Source organism: Lonchura striata, chromosome 8 (assembly GCF_050655825.1).
Source record: "Lonchura striata isolate lonStrDom1 chromosome 8, ASM5065582v1, whole genome shotgun sequence".
Classification (NCBI taxonomy): Eukaryota; Metazoa; Chordata; class Aves; order Passeriformes; family Estrildidae; genus Lonchura; species Lonchura striata.
In genome coordinates this window covers 6,935,216-6,951,284 of record NC_140710.1, presented here as the reverse complement: position 1 = coordinate 6,951,284, position 16,069 = coordinate 6,935,216, and the positions used below count along the sequence as shown (strand labels likewise).

Here is a 16,069-nt window from a genome sequence, read left to right as displayed (position 1 = left end):
TCACCCCTCCCCCTTGCACTCCTCTCTGTCTCTTGCTCTTTTCCTTTCTGTGTAGGGTGGAGAAGGAGATGGGTACGCATGTATTTGTGTGTGTGCATGTGTATCTTCCCTTGCCATTTAAATGGATGTTAAGGAAAACACTGGGATTTGGATGAGGAGGGAAAGGGTGTTTGTGTAATGTAACACTTCCCAACTGTTTCTGTAAATGTCCAGTTACCAGCAGTGTAGGACTTGGAGCAACTTTAAAAGAAGGAACATTTTAATTTTCTAAGGAACTTTTTGAAGAGGAGGGCAGTATTGCAATTCAACAAGTATGATAGATTAAATCCTAATAAAACATGTTTAAAGGGTAACTGTACCTTGCTTTAGCCTTTGGATATGTTTAACCATTTGAGATCATGTGAAGGGAAGATGTTGGAGAAACTGATACTTAGAGACTGCTTGCTTGCTTTTTCCCTTAAATGATCAGTCTTTACTTTTTAAATACTGGACTATTTTAGGTGCAAGGGGCTTTTGTAGGTCACTAGCTTTACAGCAAGAAGAATAAAGGGGGAGAAAAGGTCTCAGTGTGTCAGAGGCAGTAATTGTATAAAATTAGCCATCTAGAAAAGACAGGAAAGGCTCGGAGGAAAGAAGGAGGCACTAATATGTGAAACGGCACTGTGCTAGTCGGGGAGATAATGAGTGATAAATTTGAACTGGTGCAGTGGTGTGATGCCCATTAATTTCTCAGAACCTTGACTTTGCAGGTTTGTTACTCTGTTGTTCACACCTTTAATTATAACTAGTTTTGGATGATAGCTTGGGGCACTGAAGATGAGACCTTTTGTTTGTTGTTTACTCATTTAAATATTCAGAGTTTGCAATAGCCTTGTAACATCAGTATTAGAAATTAAACACTCTCAGATGAGATTATAGTAAGAATGCAGTTCTTGGAATTGCCGAACATTGTCTTATTTGTAGCATTTACATTGCTTGCATGAATTCATTAAGAATTAGCTCAGCAATGTTAGGTTGAGCTTTATTTTCTGTAGTGAAAATCCATGTTCCCTAATGGAGCTCCTGCTGCATTATTGCTTCTTTATAGCCCCAAAAAAGTAGGGAGGAAGCGGGGAGCACATCTTACCTATTGTTCTACCCTTGATAATATCTTGCATGAGGACTTTCACCTCCATGGCTAAGAAAATCTGTACAAGTCAGGAAATGTTGAGAACCAGTTAGGAATTGTTCATTAAATGGGGAGAAAAGACAGAATATTAAGAAAATAATTAAAATGAAGGATAGCTAAATCTTTGTGTGTCCTCTGGAAATGAGATGTAGTTGCACAGTGTAAGATACAAACCTGGCTTTGACAGTATTTAGAGGCATGATGTATAGAAAATGCTGTAGTATGCCTTCGTTGCTAAGGCACGCACAGTTGCGTCAGCAGCGCTGTTGTGATGGGAAATTATTTGTCCTTGAATTCTGGGGGAAAAATAAGCTTTCATTTATTTTATTCATTTAAAAATTAAACTTCTCTAATTGCCATAAAATTCCGTGTACGTTGCTGCTGGTAGTTTTCCCAGTCTGGAGACATGCGCCAGTATTTTTCGGCATTAGGGCGGTGACGCTTGGTGGCTTTGGAGCATTGGGAGCCCTTGGAGGTGAAGGCGGTGCGATAACGTGTGTTTGTTTCAAAGCAGACGCCCGTGACTATGGGAGGTGGCTCTCGCTTGCAGTGCTTCGAGAAGGTTCCACATGTAACGCGGCTGTGCCCACGTAAGTGATGTTGGTGTTGGCAGAGGGCAGCAACGCCACTGGAGCCTTTCCAGTAGCGCCAGTCCTTCAGATCCAGCTGCTCCGCCGTGCACCTGGCGGCGCTCGCCGAGCCGCGGATGAAAACCTAAACCGCTTCCCCGGGTTTTTGCTTCCTGAGGGACGCTTGGTGAGAAGGTCCCACCTGATCTCCATGTAGAGGCCCCAAAAGGTTGCTGCTGGAGCAGGTAACTGTGCCTCGGATCTACCTGTTGGCCTGTAGTTGCATGCGCTCCCCTTTGGAGGGGCTGAGTGGTTTCCTGAGCACTTCCAAGTGTTTTCTCCCAGGCTGAGTGCTGTTGAAAAGCCTTTGTAGAGACATGAGGGATGAAGGACGCGTGTCCTTCTTGCTTTTCTTCCTCTTAAGAATCTCTTGTGGTTGCATTCTAGAAAACTAGCAAAGACAACAATTTACTCTCAATTTATAATTGAAGGCAGAACTGCCTTCTCTTTTAATGTTATGTCTAATTGCCTAGCAAGGACATGGAATTTCTGCTACTCCTGGTCAAGACAGTTGCCAGAAGTCCTTGTTTCCCTACTGTTCTTAACAGCAAAACTGGTATTTGTGAGTTTAAGAATTATTATTGCTAGACTGATCGTTGTTGTAAGGTTTGACGTTGAGGATTTTTTTTTTTTTGTTTAATACATGGATTGAGATCCTTGATGTCTATGAAGTGTTTGGTGTGTGTGGAAGTCAACCTGGTTCTTGTAGTTCTGATTAGAGAGGGCCATAAACTACATGGGCAAAATACTAACAAAGATTTTTAAGGAGTTGAATGCTAATCTGGAGGGGAGGCCAGGCCTTTTTTCAGTCCCCTTCAGCTGATACGTAGATGCCTGTAGTCAGCAGCAGTTGAATGTTAGATAATGTGAAATTCATGACTCAACGGCATGAAATAACCTATATTTAAGTCACTACACTGTGGTGGAGTGTTAACGCGTTCTGCTTTGGGGATCAGAGGTATTTGGGGTGTTTGGCTTTCCTGCCTGCTTGAAGGGTTTATAAATGTGACTGTTCATTGCAGTACTTGTAGTATGAATCTTCTGTTGGTCCTTCTTGATCTTCAAATGGTGATCAGTGACTTTTTGCTTTACTATGTGCAGAAGATCTTGTGGGCAAAGATGTTATTTCTGTAAAGCAGAAGGCACAGTCACGACTCTGTAGAAGTAATAATGTATGTAAATAAATGCTTCTTAAATAAAAATAGTTCTAATATATCTTTGTTCCAAATGAAGTTACTGGCAGTAGATGAGTAGGGGGAAGTTGTTTTTTAGCAGAAAGCATGAATGCTGGAAATTCTTCCTAATATGCCTGTGCCAGCTATACTGTGACAATGTTGCTGTCGATTCCCTTCCTGTGAGAGCAGCTGTTCAGGGAATTAAACTCTTTGCCTGATGCGGAGGGTCCTGAAAAATTCAGTATGCAGCTACAGTGGTGGCTGTGGCCATTTTTAGTGTGGCCGTTGATAGGAACTAACTCTGTGATCCAGCACAGTAGCATATTGTTCTTTAGCCTAACTGGGCCAGGACAGAATTATCATTCTGTATTTTGTGTGCTCTGTGAGAGATTCCGGAGAGCACTTCAGAATTTGACATTGTGTTTGATAATTTATAGAGCACAGTTTATATTTAACTGTAGACATACTAATCCAGGGAAAAAGAGTAGTGTATTTTTAGAATCCTTTTTTTATTGTCTGTGCTTGTCATCACCCAACTACTGAAAGAAGCGCTTGCAAATGTAAATGCTCGGATAGAAATTGAGTTTAATTTCCATCGTTAGTCTTTGCTAAGTGCAAAAGTGAATATTACTTGTGTGATGTTCTATGTGGTGATCAAGGAGCTTTGCAGCTGTATGTAGCCATAGCGAATGTGGCTGCTGGAGGAGCCACGTTGTCCTCCAGCATTTCAGCACCAGGCTGGACCAGGACACTTGGGCTGAGTGCCTCCATGGGCAAGGTGCTTAGGTGATGTCGTTTTAATAGAGACAGCATCACTTCTGTCACCAACCTGTTTACAGTGAAATGGGTGGAAGTGGATCCAGCTCCAGGTTTAAAGCGCCTGCCTGTGGCTGCTGTGCGTTTTAAGGAAAGCATAGCCAATAGAGGACAGTAACTTGGTTGGTTTGACTTTTTTAATACTCAGGCATTAGTTTGTGTGTTTAGGCTCTTAAGACATGTCTCCCTGCTGATGTCTAGTAGTGGCTGTTCTATTGCCAGTTGCCTTTTTACATCTGAGTGAAATGTAATTTGTGGGGCTTGGAATCAGGACAGCTGGGGTGGTCTGTGTTCCCCCTTGTCCCCAAGCACCTGAACAGGCACTGAGCTTGGCAGGACTCCCATTGAGTGCTTGAGTAGAATTGTTTTAACCAGAGAATTGTTATCCGTGAGATCTGTTCACCTTTTTAAGAGGTGTTTTGGTGCATTTTTAATTTCTTGCTGCTCAGGGTATGTTTGTTAATTTACATTTATTAAGGGAGGTGTTTAGTTTGGCCCGTGGCATGCTTCTCTTCTGTAGTACAGAGATTAATAGTTAGTCTAGGATAAAACATAAGGATCTATTAGCCTGATGTATGACTGATATTTTGTCCTTTATTGATGGATAATGCATTCCTAATCTCTAATATGTGACTGAATTTAGCATAGATGCTTTCATGCATGAGATTGTTTGAATTTAGGCATTACTGAGATTTGTCCCATGCAGTACTTTAAGACTTGGCCTCATTTAAGCCATTTTGTTAGTACTTTTGTGAGACTATCAGAGTAAACAGGTACTTCTGTTCTTTCAAAGGTGATTTCTGATTATTTTGCTCCCAGAAGTTTCTCAAGTTTAGAATTTCTATTATCTGCTTGCTGCTTTTAAGATGGTAATGGCATCTTATTTTCAGTAATTCATTGTAGCTTTGTCTACCATAGGTATGCTACAGAAGTTAAGAATGCTTATGTTCTATGAGAAGGTTATTTCTATAAGCAATGCTAGTGTGGTACAGAGTTAGAGACTAGCAGGTGAATTGTGGAAAAGATGTAAACTTTTTGTTTTTAATCTAGTTAAGTTTTAAGAGAAATACTGATAGCTTGCAGCAGGCAAACATTTCTAATGATGGAGATAGGACTTAGCTGAACATCATAGTTTCTATTTTGGGGTCTGTTTCACTTAGACCTGCAAGCTGCAGTATCCATAGAGATGCTGTTGCCAGCAGTTGAGATGTACACATGTTGATTAGTGTTTCCTAATTGCATTTAGCAGTGTGTCTTCATTAACATCCTGTTGTGGACAGAGCCTTAAAACATCTTGGTTGGGTCTTGTGTTTCATTAAGCCATCCATTCCTGCCTAATGTAAGCCTGGCTTTGCATGAAAAATATATGGGCAACATTTTCAGAAGAGCTTAGGGCTTAGGAGCTGAAATCCTATTGCAGTGAACTTTAATGAATATTAAATTGCTGAAGGGCTACTAAAAATTGTAGCTTTTTGTTTCTAGAATTTCAGTAGAAATAACAGTAGTGGGGGGTCGGATGGTCCTAGGCTTCACAGAGAGCCTGCACTGGCCTTGCTTTGCCTTCTGGTAAGTAGATGTTTTTAGGTTTCAGTATGGCTTGTAACACAGGTTTCACTGTCTAAACTCTGGGGTTGCAGATGATTCTAGATTATTTTCTTAAAGCGGGGGGAAAAAAAAACCATAAAGTGGAATTGTGACAGGTCTACAGCAGCTGAAGACTTGCAGCTGTCTACTTCTTTCATGAACATGTACGTCCCCGTGGGAATCTGTGCGTCAGTACACAGTGCTACATACATATTCCTAAGTCAGTAATAGAATTCAGTTACTGATTAGCAATATATAACTGAGTAATGGAGTCAGTAAACCAAACAAGTAAGTAGTGATTAGGAAACAAAACTGAGCTAAAAATAAAATTCAGAAAGTAACCAGAAATATAAAAAGACTCAATTTCCTTTGCTTTCATTTCAGTGTATTTTTAGGCTGCATGTCCTTTAGACTGAGGATCTGTCTTAAATGCTGATCTCTGCCATGTTCTTACTGTCTAATATGTAGGCTTTTGAGAGAACCTCTTCAGTCTTTCAGAGTTTTCCTCATGTACTTAATGTTTTTGGTCATATACCTGTTTTTTTTTAATCACCCTGTTAATACAGATTTCAAATATGGTTTCTGTTAGTCAGTCTCTTTTTCCAAGAGGGACAATGCAGTCACTGGGAGACCTCTTGCCTTTGTGGTATCTTAATAAGCTGCAGCCCATGGAGAAAGAAGATGGTTTCATCAAATTTTGGCTTGGAATGTCAATCAAGGAGTTCTTTTTGCTGAGACTTGATTTTTTTTTTTTTATTATTCCTTTAGCCTTCGTATGCATCTTGAGAAAGCAAGTAGTAACCTCGGCGAAAAGACAGGAGGGAATAAGAAGCAATCTGGAATGATGAAATTACTAAAATAAAGCCCTTGTAAAATTTTAGGCACAAGGTTGCCTGATATGAATTTGGCAGAAGTAGAAGTGTGATTAAAGAAGAAATAGATGTTCCTTCAGAACTGATGTCTGACCATGTTGTCTTTATTTCAGTTCAAAAATAGTGCAGACCTTTGAGCAGAGGCGGTGGGTGACCCCAGAGACGCAGGTGGGCAGAAGCCACTGATGGCCGTGTCCCAGGACAGAAGTAGGACACATCCCTGCCACCAGCCTCTGTTGCAGTCTGTGGTCTGTGGGTTCCAAGTGGTTGGAAGGGTTTTTTAACCCAAGCTGGTTGGGTTCCCCCATCTAGTAGACGGGACATATCCATTTTCCTCTCCTGGTGTTTTTGGTGATGCCTTTTTCCAAAGCTGTGTTCCAGAGTGGTGTTTGAATGCTGTGAAATCAAGGCTGTGTTTTCCCATCTCTTCGTGTAGGAATTGCGTTTAATGGTAGAAATTATAATAAATTTGGGTGAAACCACTCTATATAAAGTAGGGGATAACTGGCTGGCATTCCAGAAGTCATTTTGTCTTAATGAAGAGGACAACTCTGATCACCTATTGCACCGCTTTCTTCTTTACCATTTCCCAAGTGCTGTTGCTGTAGACTTCATTAAGATACCAGGAGGACACTGAAGAATAGAGCCAAACACCTTTGAGGTTTCCAACAGGCATAGTTACTTGATAATCTTCGCAAGAGACAAAAGAAAAGCTGGAAATAGTTGAAAGTAAAGCTCAGTAGAAGATGATAAAGCATCTCACATTTTGTGAGCTGAGGTAATACACAACAGAGAACTAGAACTATATTCTGCTTGTGGACAAACGTTGTTGTCCTTACGAATGTGCCGTGCTTCCCAGAAACTGCTGTACATGGAGTGCTTGTCGTGCACCTGCTCCCCAGTCCTGTGTGCCTCCTCTGAGCTTTGCAGAGTGCTGAGCTGTATGAATGATAATTGTAGTTCTCCTCCTCCAATTCCTTACCCCCAGAGTACCTGCAGCAAGAGTAAGAGATTATGCAAAGCATGTGATATGGTGCCTTTGTTCCTATCTTTAGTGTAGTTATTGGATGTGTAGTTCCAAGAGTGTCTTCCCCTACTGCTCAACTAGTAGCTATTGATGTTGAAATAGTTGCGACTTGTTTTGGCGTCTACTTTTTTCCCCCCTACTTGTTCCCTTTTGTCCTTAAAATCAAATGCAAACCTGTAGAGCCTATACTTTGTGGGAACAGAAGACATCTATCTGAAACCCTCAAAAAGCCTTCTGTTTGGTGTATCATTATTATACTGGCTTTCTTTTTGGTAAGGTTGTTCGGAGTTGTGCCTTATCAGTGGGCCAGGTTTAAGGGTAGGGTGGTACATTACAGGGCTGTCACAACTTCCTTCATAACTTCAGCAATTTGCCTAGATACTTTCATCTGGTTTGACTTTTTTTTTTTTAATTTCACTTCTGTGAAATCTGGAATAAAAAGTAACAGGTTTTGCCTGCTTTTTGTCACTGGTAGTAGAGCAGCAGTCCCTGCTTTACTGCCTATTCGGACAGCACGAGTTGGTGCTGTCATGGGTTATGTCCTTCAGGCACTGCTATGATAACAAGTAATATTGCCAATAAACTTTGCATTTGTTTCACTGCTAGACCGGGGACAGAATATTTTGGTTTAGCATATTCATGCAAAAGCTTATAATGGACTGGTTCAGAATAAATTTAGCTATTAAAGAAAATAATTTTCTCCTTTATTTGAACTGAGGCTTGCATCTTAAAATGAATGCATTTGTTGTCTTCTCTGTTTGGATCATTTGTGTGCTCTGTGCAATTATTGTGGCACCCATAAATGTGAAATTGCTGGAAATGCTTGAAGGCCATTTCAACCTGAATGCAGCACACTCTGAAAGCAAGTTAAGACTGCTGTATCTGTGCCATGAGAGCCAGAGATTGCCAGTTTTCTGAGCTGAGACTTTGAGCTATATCTATATTTAAAATATTAAATGTGACTTTTACTCCAAGGAAGGTAAAGATGTAACATGTAGAAGTGTGTGTGAGTGGGGAACATGTCAAAATATGGAGGGTTAGATAATGATTTCTTTCTGAGGTATTGGATTTGCCTCCAGGCAGATAGACTAAAAAGCTTAATTTTCCTCCTTTATTTCATGTTCATGTTGTATTTATTAGATAAATAATAGCAAAGTCTAGTTGTGCAGTGCGTAAGCTTTAATAAAAATGTAATTGACAGTGAAATTTGACATTTGTTACAGTTTAGGGAGTCTGTACTGGAGCTGCACACAGAGCATCATTTCCTGCTCCTGAGGTCACTTTAGAAAAGCCCACGTGTGGTCTAGGTGCACCTGCTTCTTGCTCTGGCTGCAGTTGTGATTTTGAACCAAGGAAGGCTTCAAATCACTTTGTTCTTTTCCTTTAATGCTCCGAGGGGAAGGTGGCATGGTGTGTCCTGAACGTTCTGTGATCCAGTGCCTCAATCTGCAGAAATGCTAAATCCCCATGGAGCGAGCAGCAGTGGGTACATTTTAAACTGGGGTGGGTTCCTGGGCTGGAGCAGGGCTGAGGGACCTGGATGTGTTTGTGTGTTCTGCTCCCTGCCCATGGACCGACCTCCTGGCTTTGGCATGGCTCAGCAGATGGCAAGGCTGTGCATGGACTGGTCAGGCAGCCCCTGTAAATGGGATTTTCTCACCCACATTGAAGTTCTAGGGGAACAGAGACTTGTACTGTGTTGACTTCCATTCATAAGAGCAGATATGCAGGGAGTTAAAGCCTGTTCCTCATTGTATGAGGGAAACCTTTGTGAATCTACATTTATTTTCTTTGAGATTTTTTTTTTTGTTTCTTCTTTTGTCATCATTTTTCACGAGATGGCTGTGGGACCTCTGCCATGGCACCATTTGTTTTCACTTGTAAAAGCAAACAACTTGCAATGCTAATTAAAGAGCTTTTTTAGATAAAGTAAGAGCTTTGCATTATTTATCTAAACTCTTTTTTTTATGGGAGAATGTTCTGAGTTTGTTCATTAATGAACACTTAGAAATAATATAAAATTAGACCTCATGAATTCTTCATGAGGTGTAATTTGCCATGATCTTTTTTCTTGGCATTTAGGTGCTGTGAACAGTTCATTATTCATAGCTAACTTTTTTGACTTCTGAGTACTCAAAATGGATAGGACTGCATGAATTTTTCCAGAGTTTAGAATTTTTTTCAGATTTTGATTTTAGGAGAGGTTTGTTTCTAGTATGTTTAAAACCACTTCTCTTTTGTGTCTATAAATAGCACTTAAGATTCTTAATTGTGATTTTTTTTATACATACCAAATTAGTTTCTGTTTATTGTGGATTATGGTCAGTGGAGAATATATAATTCAGATAACAGGAATGGGTGCTGAATACTTGCTAAATGCAAGCTTCTTTCACTGTGCATATGTGGCAGCCTCAGTTCAACATGCAGACCTTCTTTTAGACTGCTGAGAACAAATTTTGTAAATATAAAATGTATATTTACATTTATTGAGCCATTGGCTATTGCTTATGCATGCAATAGGGAGATAAGGCTGTCTTAGTCTGTGGGTAGTTTTCCAAATGATTCATTAACTGTGCTTTGTAATGGTAGATGGATGTCATACATTTACTGTAATAAGTGAAGATTAGTGTCAGTTACTCCAGCTTGTAATAGTTGGTAATTGTAATAGTTCTGTTTATACATACAGGTATTTTTTGCTTTATTGTTGGAGCTAATATTTTAGCAGGAATAAATTGAAATTAGTTGATTTAATTGAAAAAACAATGAAGATGTGATGGAAGTATTTCTGAAACATTACTAATGTAGGAGTAGCTCTAATGGGTATTTGTGGCAGATACTCTGTAGGAGAAGTTTATACCAAGCCTTTTGGTAAGCAGTGTTTTGCAAAACACTGGCAAAGCTTATGTTGTCTTCCTCAAAGCATTTATTTGTGGAATCTGTCAAACAAAAATACCTCATACTTTGCTGATGCATTACCATAGTGAGAAAAGTAGTACACCAGGAAATGGTCATTTTTTTAAAAGCAGCAGTCTGATTAAATGCATGCACAATTTGAAACATGTAACTTACAAAATCAGTGAAATTCTATCAGTATTTGCCAGGGTTAGAATGTTCAGATTATTAGTGGCTAAGTGATCAAATGTCTATTAGCAGAAACTGCAATTTATGCTTCAAAGATGCTATTACCCTATATACAGAGTATCATATTGCTGTATTGGGAATTTGGCAAGTTACTGCCCCCAAAAAATTAAAATGTATAAAATGTCAGCATGCATGACATTTGCACTGTAATATTTCAGGACCGGTAGTAACTGCCTAAATTGGGTCAGAAAAAGTCTACAAAAAGATGTTGCTTGGAGCACAGATATTGCTAAATTTACTTGCTTATGGAGGTTTAAGAACACCTTCAGGGATAGCAGTATATTTTGTTTTTAAAAAATTAACATAGGTGTTAAGTCACTCTTGAGTTTTCGACATTTGTTTCGCCTATATCCAGATAAGCCCTTGATGAGTTAGGCAGACTAGAGCTTTCTTTGATATTTTGGTAGAATTTAATTTCCGCCCTATACTTTTCTGTATTTAAAAAGGTTATTACCAGTAATTAAAACACAGTAAGTTAACTGTGTTCCCTGGGAATTGGAGTATTGATTTTAAAAATATTCATATTGTGTTACAGGTATTGAATTAAAAATTTAAATCTTAGTGTTGTGGATAGAGAGGAAAAAAAACATACAGCGACTGTCATGTTGAAATCTATTTGAATAAATAATGTTCCTCTTATGTAATGTGCTGACTGATGTGGAATCAACAGCTACTTAATATTAAAAACAATGCTTGACAATAAACATCCCAGTACATGCATGCTGAACTCTGCCCGGGGTTTGAGCTTCAGGCATGCCAGAGACAGGACCAAATGTCTGGGAAGGAGAGCCAGGGCTTACCTTTTGGTTACCATTAATAATGTGAGTTTCTGCTCATGGCAGGAGTCAGTATGCACACCTAAAGTAAGTGTTATTCCTTTGTGCCTGTGAGAACTTCAAATGCAAGCTCTGCTACAGAACTGCTTTTGCACCGAAATCACTCTGTAAATTGAAGCTTAAAATTATGCAGTAAAAGAAATAAATCTAAAGTCCTTTATTAGAAATGCTTTTAATAATTCTTCAACCTTTCTCTATCCATTATCTCTTTTTTAATATGTATATAGCAAATGGATTTTCAGTAACCTATGACTTGGCAATAATTTGAAGGGCAAGTAAGTGCCTTGGTTTTCCCTTCTACTATTAAAAAATCAGAAAAACCTAAATGGATTTGAGAGTAACTAGGAAGAAAACCTGGCACCTGGTGCAAAATTAGTTAATGCCAAGATACTTTGAAGTATATGAGGAAATGTACTTGTTCAGGAACAGATTTTTACTCTTAATGTTCTGAATGTGTTAAATGTCTTGGGTTGAATTCTGTTCCTTTGCTTGGTGGGGAAGGTACGAATGCTGAAAATTTTAACTATAAAGCATTTGCAAAATGCCTAAGTAGGACACCAACCAGTTTGGAATTTTGTTTTCTTTCACAGATTTTAAAAGATCCAGGATTATTGTCTACTGCGGGGAACTATAGATAGCTTTTGAGTCTGTTGCTAATAATAGAGGATGTACCTTTCTCGGTGTGTTGTGCTGAAGTCCTGCTTCTGCTGAAACTGAAACCAGAGGTGTGGTATCCCTGCCGGCTCCAGAGGGGCAGGATCAGTCCCTAAAACTGCAGCTTATCTCGTGGGGTTCTGTGTTGGGAAGAATATGGTCCAGTGAGGTAAAGGCGCACGGGAAGCTGCTGTTAACCATGTCAGCTGCTTCACTCATCCTCTGACTGTGCCTTGGCGTCGGAAGTGGGATTTTTTCCCCCAAATTTCGGTCGAGTGGCTGCGGGTGCAGGCTGTAGGAGCAGGCTGTGCTGAGCTGGAGCGCGGCCGCCTTGGGGTGCGCGCCCCGGCCCCGCGGCAGCTGCTGGCGGAGCTCGGAGCCGTGGGGTCGCGGAGGTGCGGAGATCAAAGGATGATCCTCCAGCTGGAGTCTCGAGCTAAACAGATTTAGCAGCATCTGAAGCTTTTAAGTAGTACGTGTGAGTAAATACATGGATGGAATTAACTTGGAGAAGGGAAGGAAGTATGGCTGATGCCGGGTAGAAGGGGGATTCTTGAAGGGAAGAGTCTGTGGGGCTGGCACAGCTTGGCCAAGGATGCCAGCAGTACTTGGTGCCACGTGGCTGGTAAAATTGGCAGGGGGATTCTGGTTTGGATGTGCCCGTGTCTTTCAAGAAGTGACTATTTTTGTGCGGTTTATTTTCAAAATGATTCTGCTGTATGGTTTTAAGGCATTTCTGTTCAGCACAATGTGGCAAGGCTTCTTTTTATTTAAAAGCTGTTAAACCAAGAAGCTATTCCTGGGCTTGATAATAAAAATAATGGTAATTCAAAACTTATTTCCATTGATAAAAAAGAGGGTTATTTCCTAAATGAGGCATTAAACTAACACTGAAGCGTTTCAATTAAAAAAAAAGACATGACCAGAATATAACCTATTTAGACTCTGAGCCACCCTCATGCAGTTAATTTTAGAATAGAAACCCTTTTTTGGGGAGGTGTATGTCCCTATCCTCCTGAATTACAGTCCTAATTTGTCACAACATGTACCTCCCTGGATTTAAAAAAGAAAGCAGATTAAGTCTCAAGTAATTATAACAATTACAGGATCGGCAGAATACCAGGTTCAGAGTGTGTGGTGCCTTAGCCCTCTGTTCTCCTGTGTTTGTCACTGTCCCTGGACAGTGGAATCTCCTGCCTGGGGCAGCAGTTTGCATCACTGACTCTCTGGTGGAGGGAGGGTGAACCCATCTGAGGGATGATCTTCGATTCCAGTGAAGCTGCGCATCACAAACCTCACAGCAGGCAGCAAAAGCCACCATTTGTGTTGCTTTAATTTATCCAGAATTAAGACCAAGACAATGCCCTTCCTTTGGCAGCAGTGGTGACAGTGAAGACGGACTAGAAGTTGTAGTAGAGGCAAATTGCAAATCTCTAAGTACCCAGGTTTTTCTGCTTCCTTTGTCTGCCTGTGCAGTTTTGGGATGAAAACTTGTGTTTTGCAGATAAACATGCAGGCAGCTTTGCTCATGTGATGGGTGGCACTAGTGACAATGGGGCTACTGTCCTGCAGCACACTTTGCTAAGCTGGATTCTTTTATTAGTCGTTTTTTTTGGAAAGGTCTATTTAAGTCTCTTCTGTGAAAACTGGAGATTTGTGTTACAAGATAGGTGTGCTTGTTATAATTGCAGCCTTCACCTGTGCTGATAAGGCTTTCTTTGATTAAACCTTTTTTATTCTAGTAAATATCTGAAGACCTTTGTATCTGTGAAGATTGCAAATCTAGGGCTTTATTATTTAAAGAGGTGTCATTTCATTAGTGGAAAATATAGGTGGGGAATATAGGTCATCACTGGAACCAGTCAATGGTATGTCTTGGGACACCAAGTTTATTAATTGAAGGCAGGCTGAGTGATGACAGTACAGGTTGACTGTGCCTGGTTAATGTTGTTGTCATTGCACTCTGTGATACAGTTATTAAATAGGTAAAATATTTTACCTTTTCATATAGAGCCATACACTTACTTCATCTGATTTAATGGAACTATAATTTTAATTATGATTATTACCTTAAATTATAATTAAATTTGTGGTTTAAATTTACATTTGTGAAAATGGCTGCGTGATGAAAGTAGAAATCAGCTTTGCATTAACAAAAAAAGGGGTTTTTTTTAACTGCATCTTAGTATATGCTCACAGCCAAAGACTAGCATGACCTACTTTGCAACAATAACAGAGGAATCAAGCCGGGTTTTTTTGTTGAAGTATCTAAATTGGCCATGAATGCTACCTACTCATTCGTTTGTGAGTATCTTTAAAAATAGCTATTGTATCTATGAAACTTAAGGGTGTTTTTTTTTCTCCTTTCTCTTATTTTGCTATAGATAATTAGCACCATGGAGCCTCAGGTGTCGAATGGCCCTACTTCCAATACAACCAATGGACCCTCCAGCAACAGTAGAAACTGCCCTTCCCCCATGCAGACAGGGGCTGCTACAGATGACAGCAAAACCAACCTCATAGTCAACTATTTACCCCAGAACATGACCCAGGAGGAGTTCAGGAGTCTCTTCGGGAGCATTGGTGAAATTGAATCCTGCAAGCTCGTGAGAGACAAAATCACAGGTAAGCTTTGTGTTGTGGGTTTTGCCTGCGTAAGGGTCAGTTTGCGTTTGGGGTCAGCAGAACCCTGGTGCTTTTGTATTGCAAGTGCTAACACAGGGAATGCAGCAAATGAGTGCTAAACTTCAGGGGCAAGCCTTTAGTTTTAGTGCTGCACACTGTATCTAGAGCAGCCAAGATGCCCCCTGTCTCTCAGCCTCTACAGATCTGGGGGAGAAATCTGAACATTGCCAGTCTGCGTGTGTGTTACACACTGTGCAGCTTCTTGCACAAGAGCTTAGACAGTGGCCTTGCTTTCCTGCTCATTCTCATTTTTATTTAACCGTGGACTTACCTGAATGTCTTGAGCCATCTGATGGTTCTGAGTTCTGATTCTGCCGTTTGAGCTTTACCAAACCCCCATTAAATGTCAGCCTGTTTAAGAACACCATAAAGTGAGGTGGTTCTGTATGTCCATCACAGTGTATAGACCGTGGTGTTCTGGAACAGCAGTGGGCTGTAGTTGAGATATGCTGCTCTGGATTTTGTTCAGGCATCTGTAGATAATAGTTAATTAACTCTGGTCCCCAAAAACATTTTAGTTTGCAGTGATCCTTTTTCATATGAAGTAGCATCTGTTGGTAGGTGCCTTCAGAAAAAGAGGCTTCCATGGCAGATGCTGCCTCAACAAGGAGAGGTCTGCAGTCTCACTAGAGGAGGTGTGGATGGGTGCAGATGCACCTGGCCTAATCCACATCCTTGTTGCTGTAGCCAAAAATCCACTGGTGCACAAGATGGGATGAACAATCAGCTTTTATAGCTTGCTTTATAGGTTAGTTTTCTAGGTTGTGTGTCTACTCACACCGTAGGTGGGAGCAGCTGAAATTTCACTGCTGTTCAGTGCATCACCAGTGCTGTTATGTTTAGCACAGAGCAGCAGCCTTGGGAGGGAAAGGGTTCCAAAAAAGGACTCAGCTCCCCTCAGAGGCTCTCCTGGCAACTTGGGTGTGTGCTCTGTGGGAAGAGGCACCATGGGAAGATGAGGAATTAAAATGCAAATCTTCATACCTGCTTCTATAACATCCTGGAAGCCATTCTATTGGCAGTGTTAGCATGATCTGCTTAGTGCTTTTCAAACATGCAATGCTTCTTTTTTTACTTCCTGACACACAGCAATGCTGATTGAACACAAGGCACATAACAAATGGCAGTAGCTGCAGGGCAGCTTGAGTCCTCACAAGTGTAGTCCAGCAGAGCTTTCTTTAGCACGTTGACCATGATGTATCTATTGCAGTAAATCTTCTGATTTGGCCACAGCTTCAGGTGTTCTAGAAAGAAGATGGAAAAATAGAATTGACTTTTATTTACTTTTGTTTTTTCTACAGGCCTTTGTTTTTTTGCTAGGCTGAAAATAATCTGAAAAATTTAACTGCAGGTTAGTTCAGTTATTTCAGGTAGAAGTGAAGCCCTCCTCTATAGGAGTCTAGGGTGTCTAGCTTGAATTTTTATCTTTTCATGAGCTTTTACTACTTTATCCCTCAAATTCATGATGATGCACTTACAATA

At 40.4% G+C, this 16,069-nt stretch overlaps 1 protein-coding gene across 9 annotated transcripts in view; it reads left to right on the top strand.

Moving 5' to 3' along the window:
• The window catches only part of ELAVL4 (ELAV like RNA binding protein 4), an 80,139-nt gene that overhangs the window by 24,322 nt on the left and 39,748 nt on the right, over positions 1-16,069 (top strand). For 8 of the 9 annotated variants that reach the window (XM_085585673.1, XM_021529152.4, XM_021529145.4 and 5 more), the window contains exon 2: positions 14,287-14,527. In XM_085585673.1, the coding sequence (XP_085441799.1) occupies positions 14,287-14,527 (241 nt within the window). Of the gene's footprint in view, positions 1-1,684; positions 1,759-14,286; positions 14,528-16,069 lie in introns of those variants that run through there. The other variant, XM_085585675.1, reaches the window with a different exon arrangement.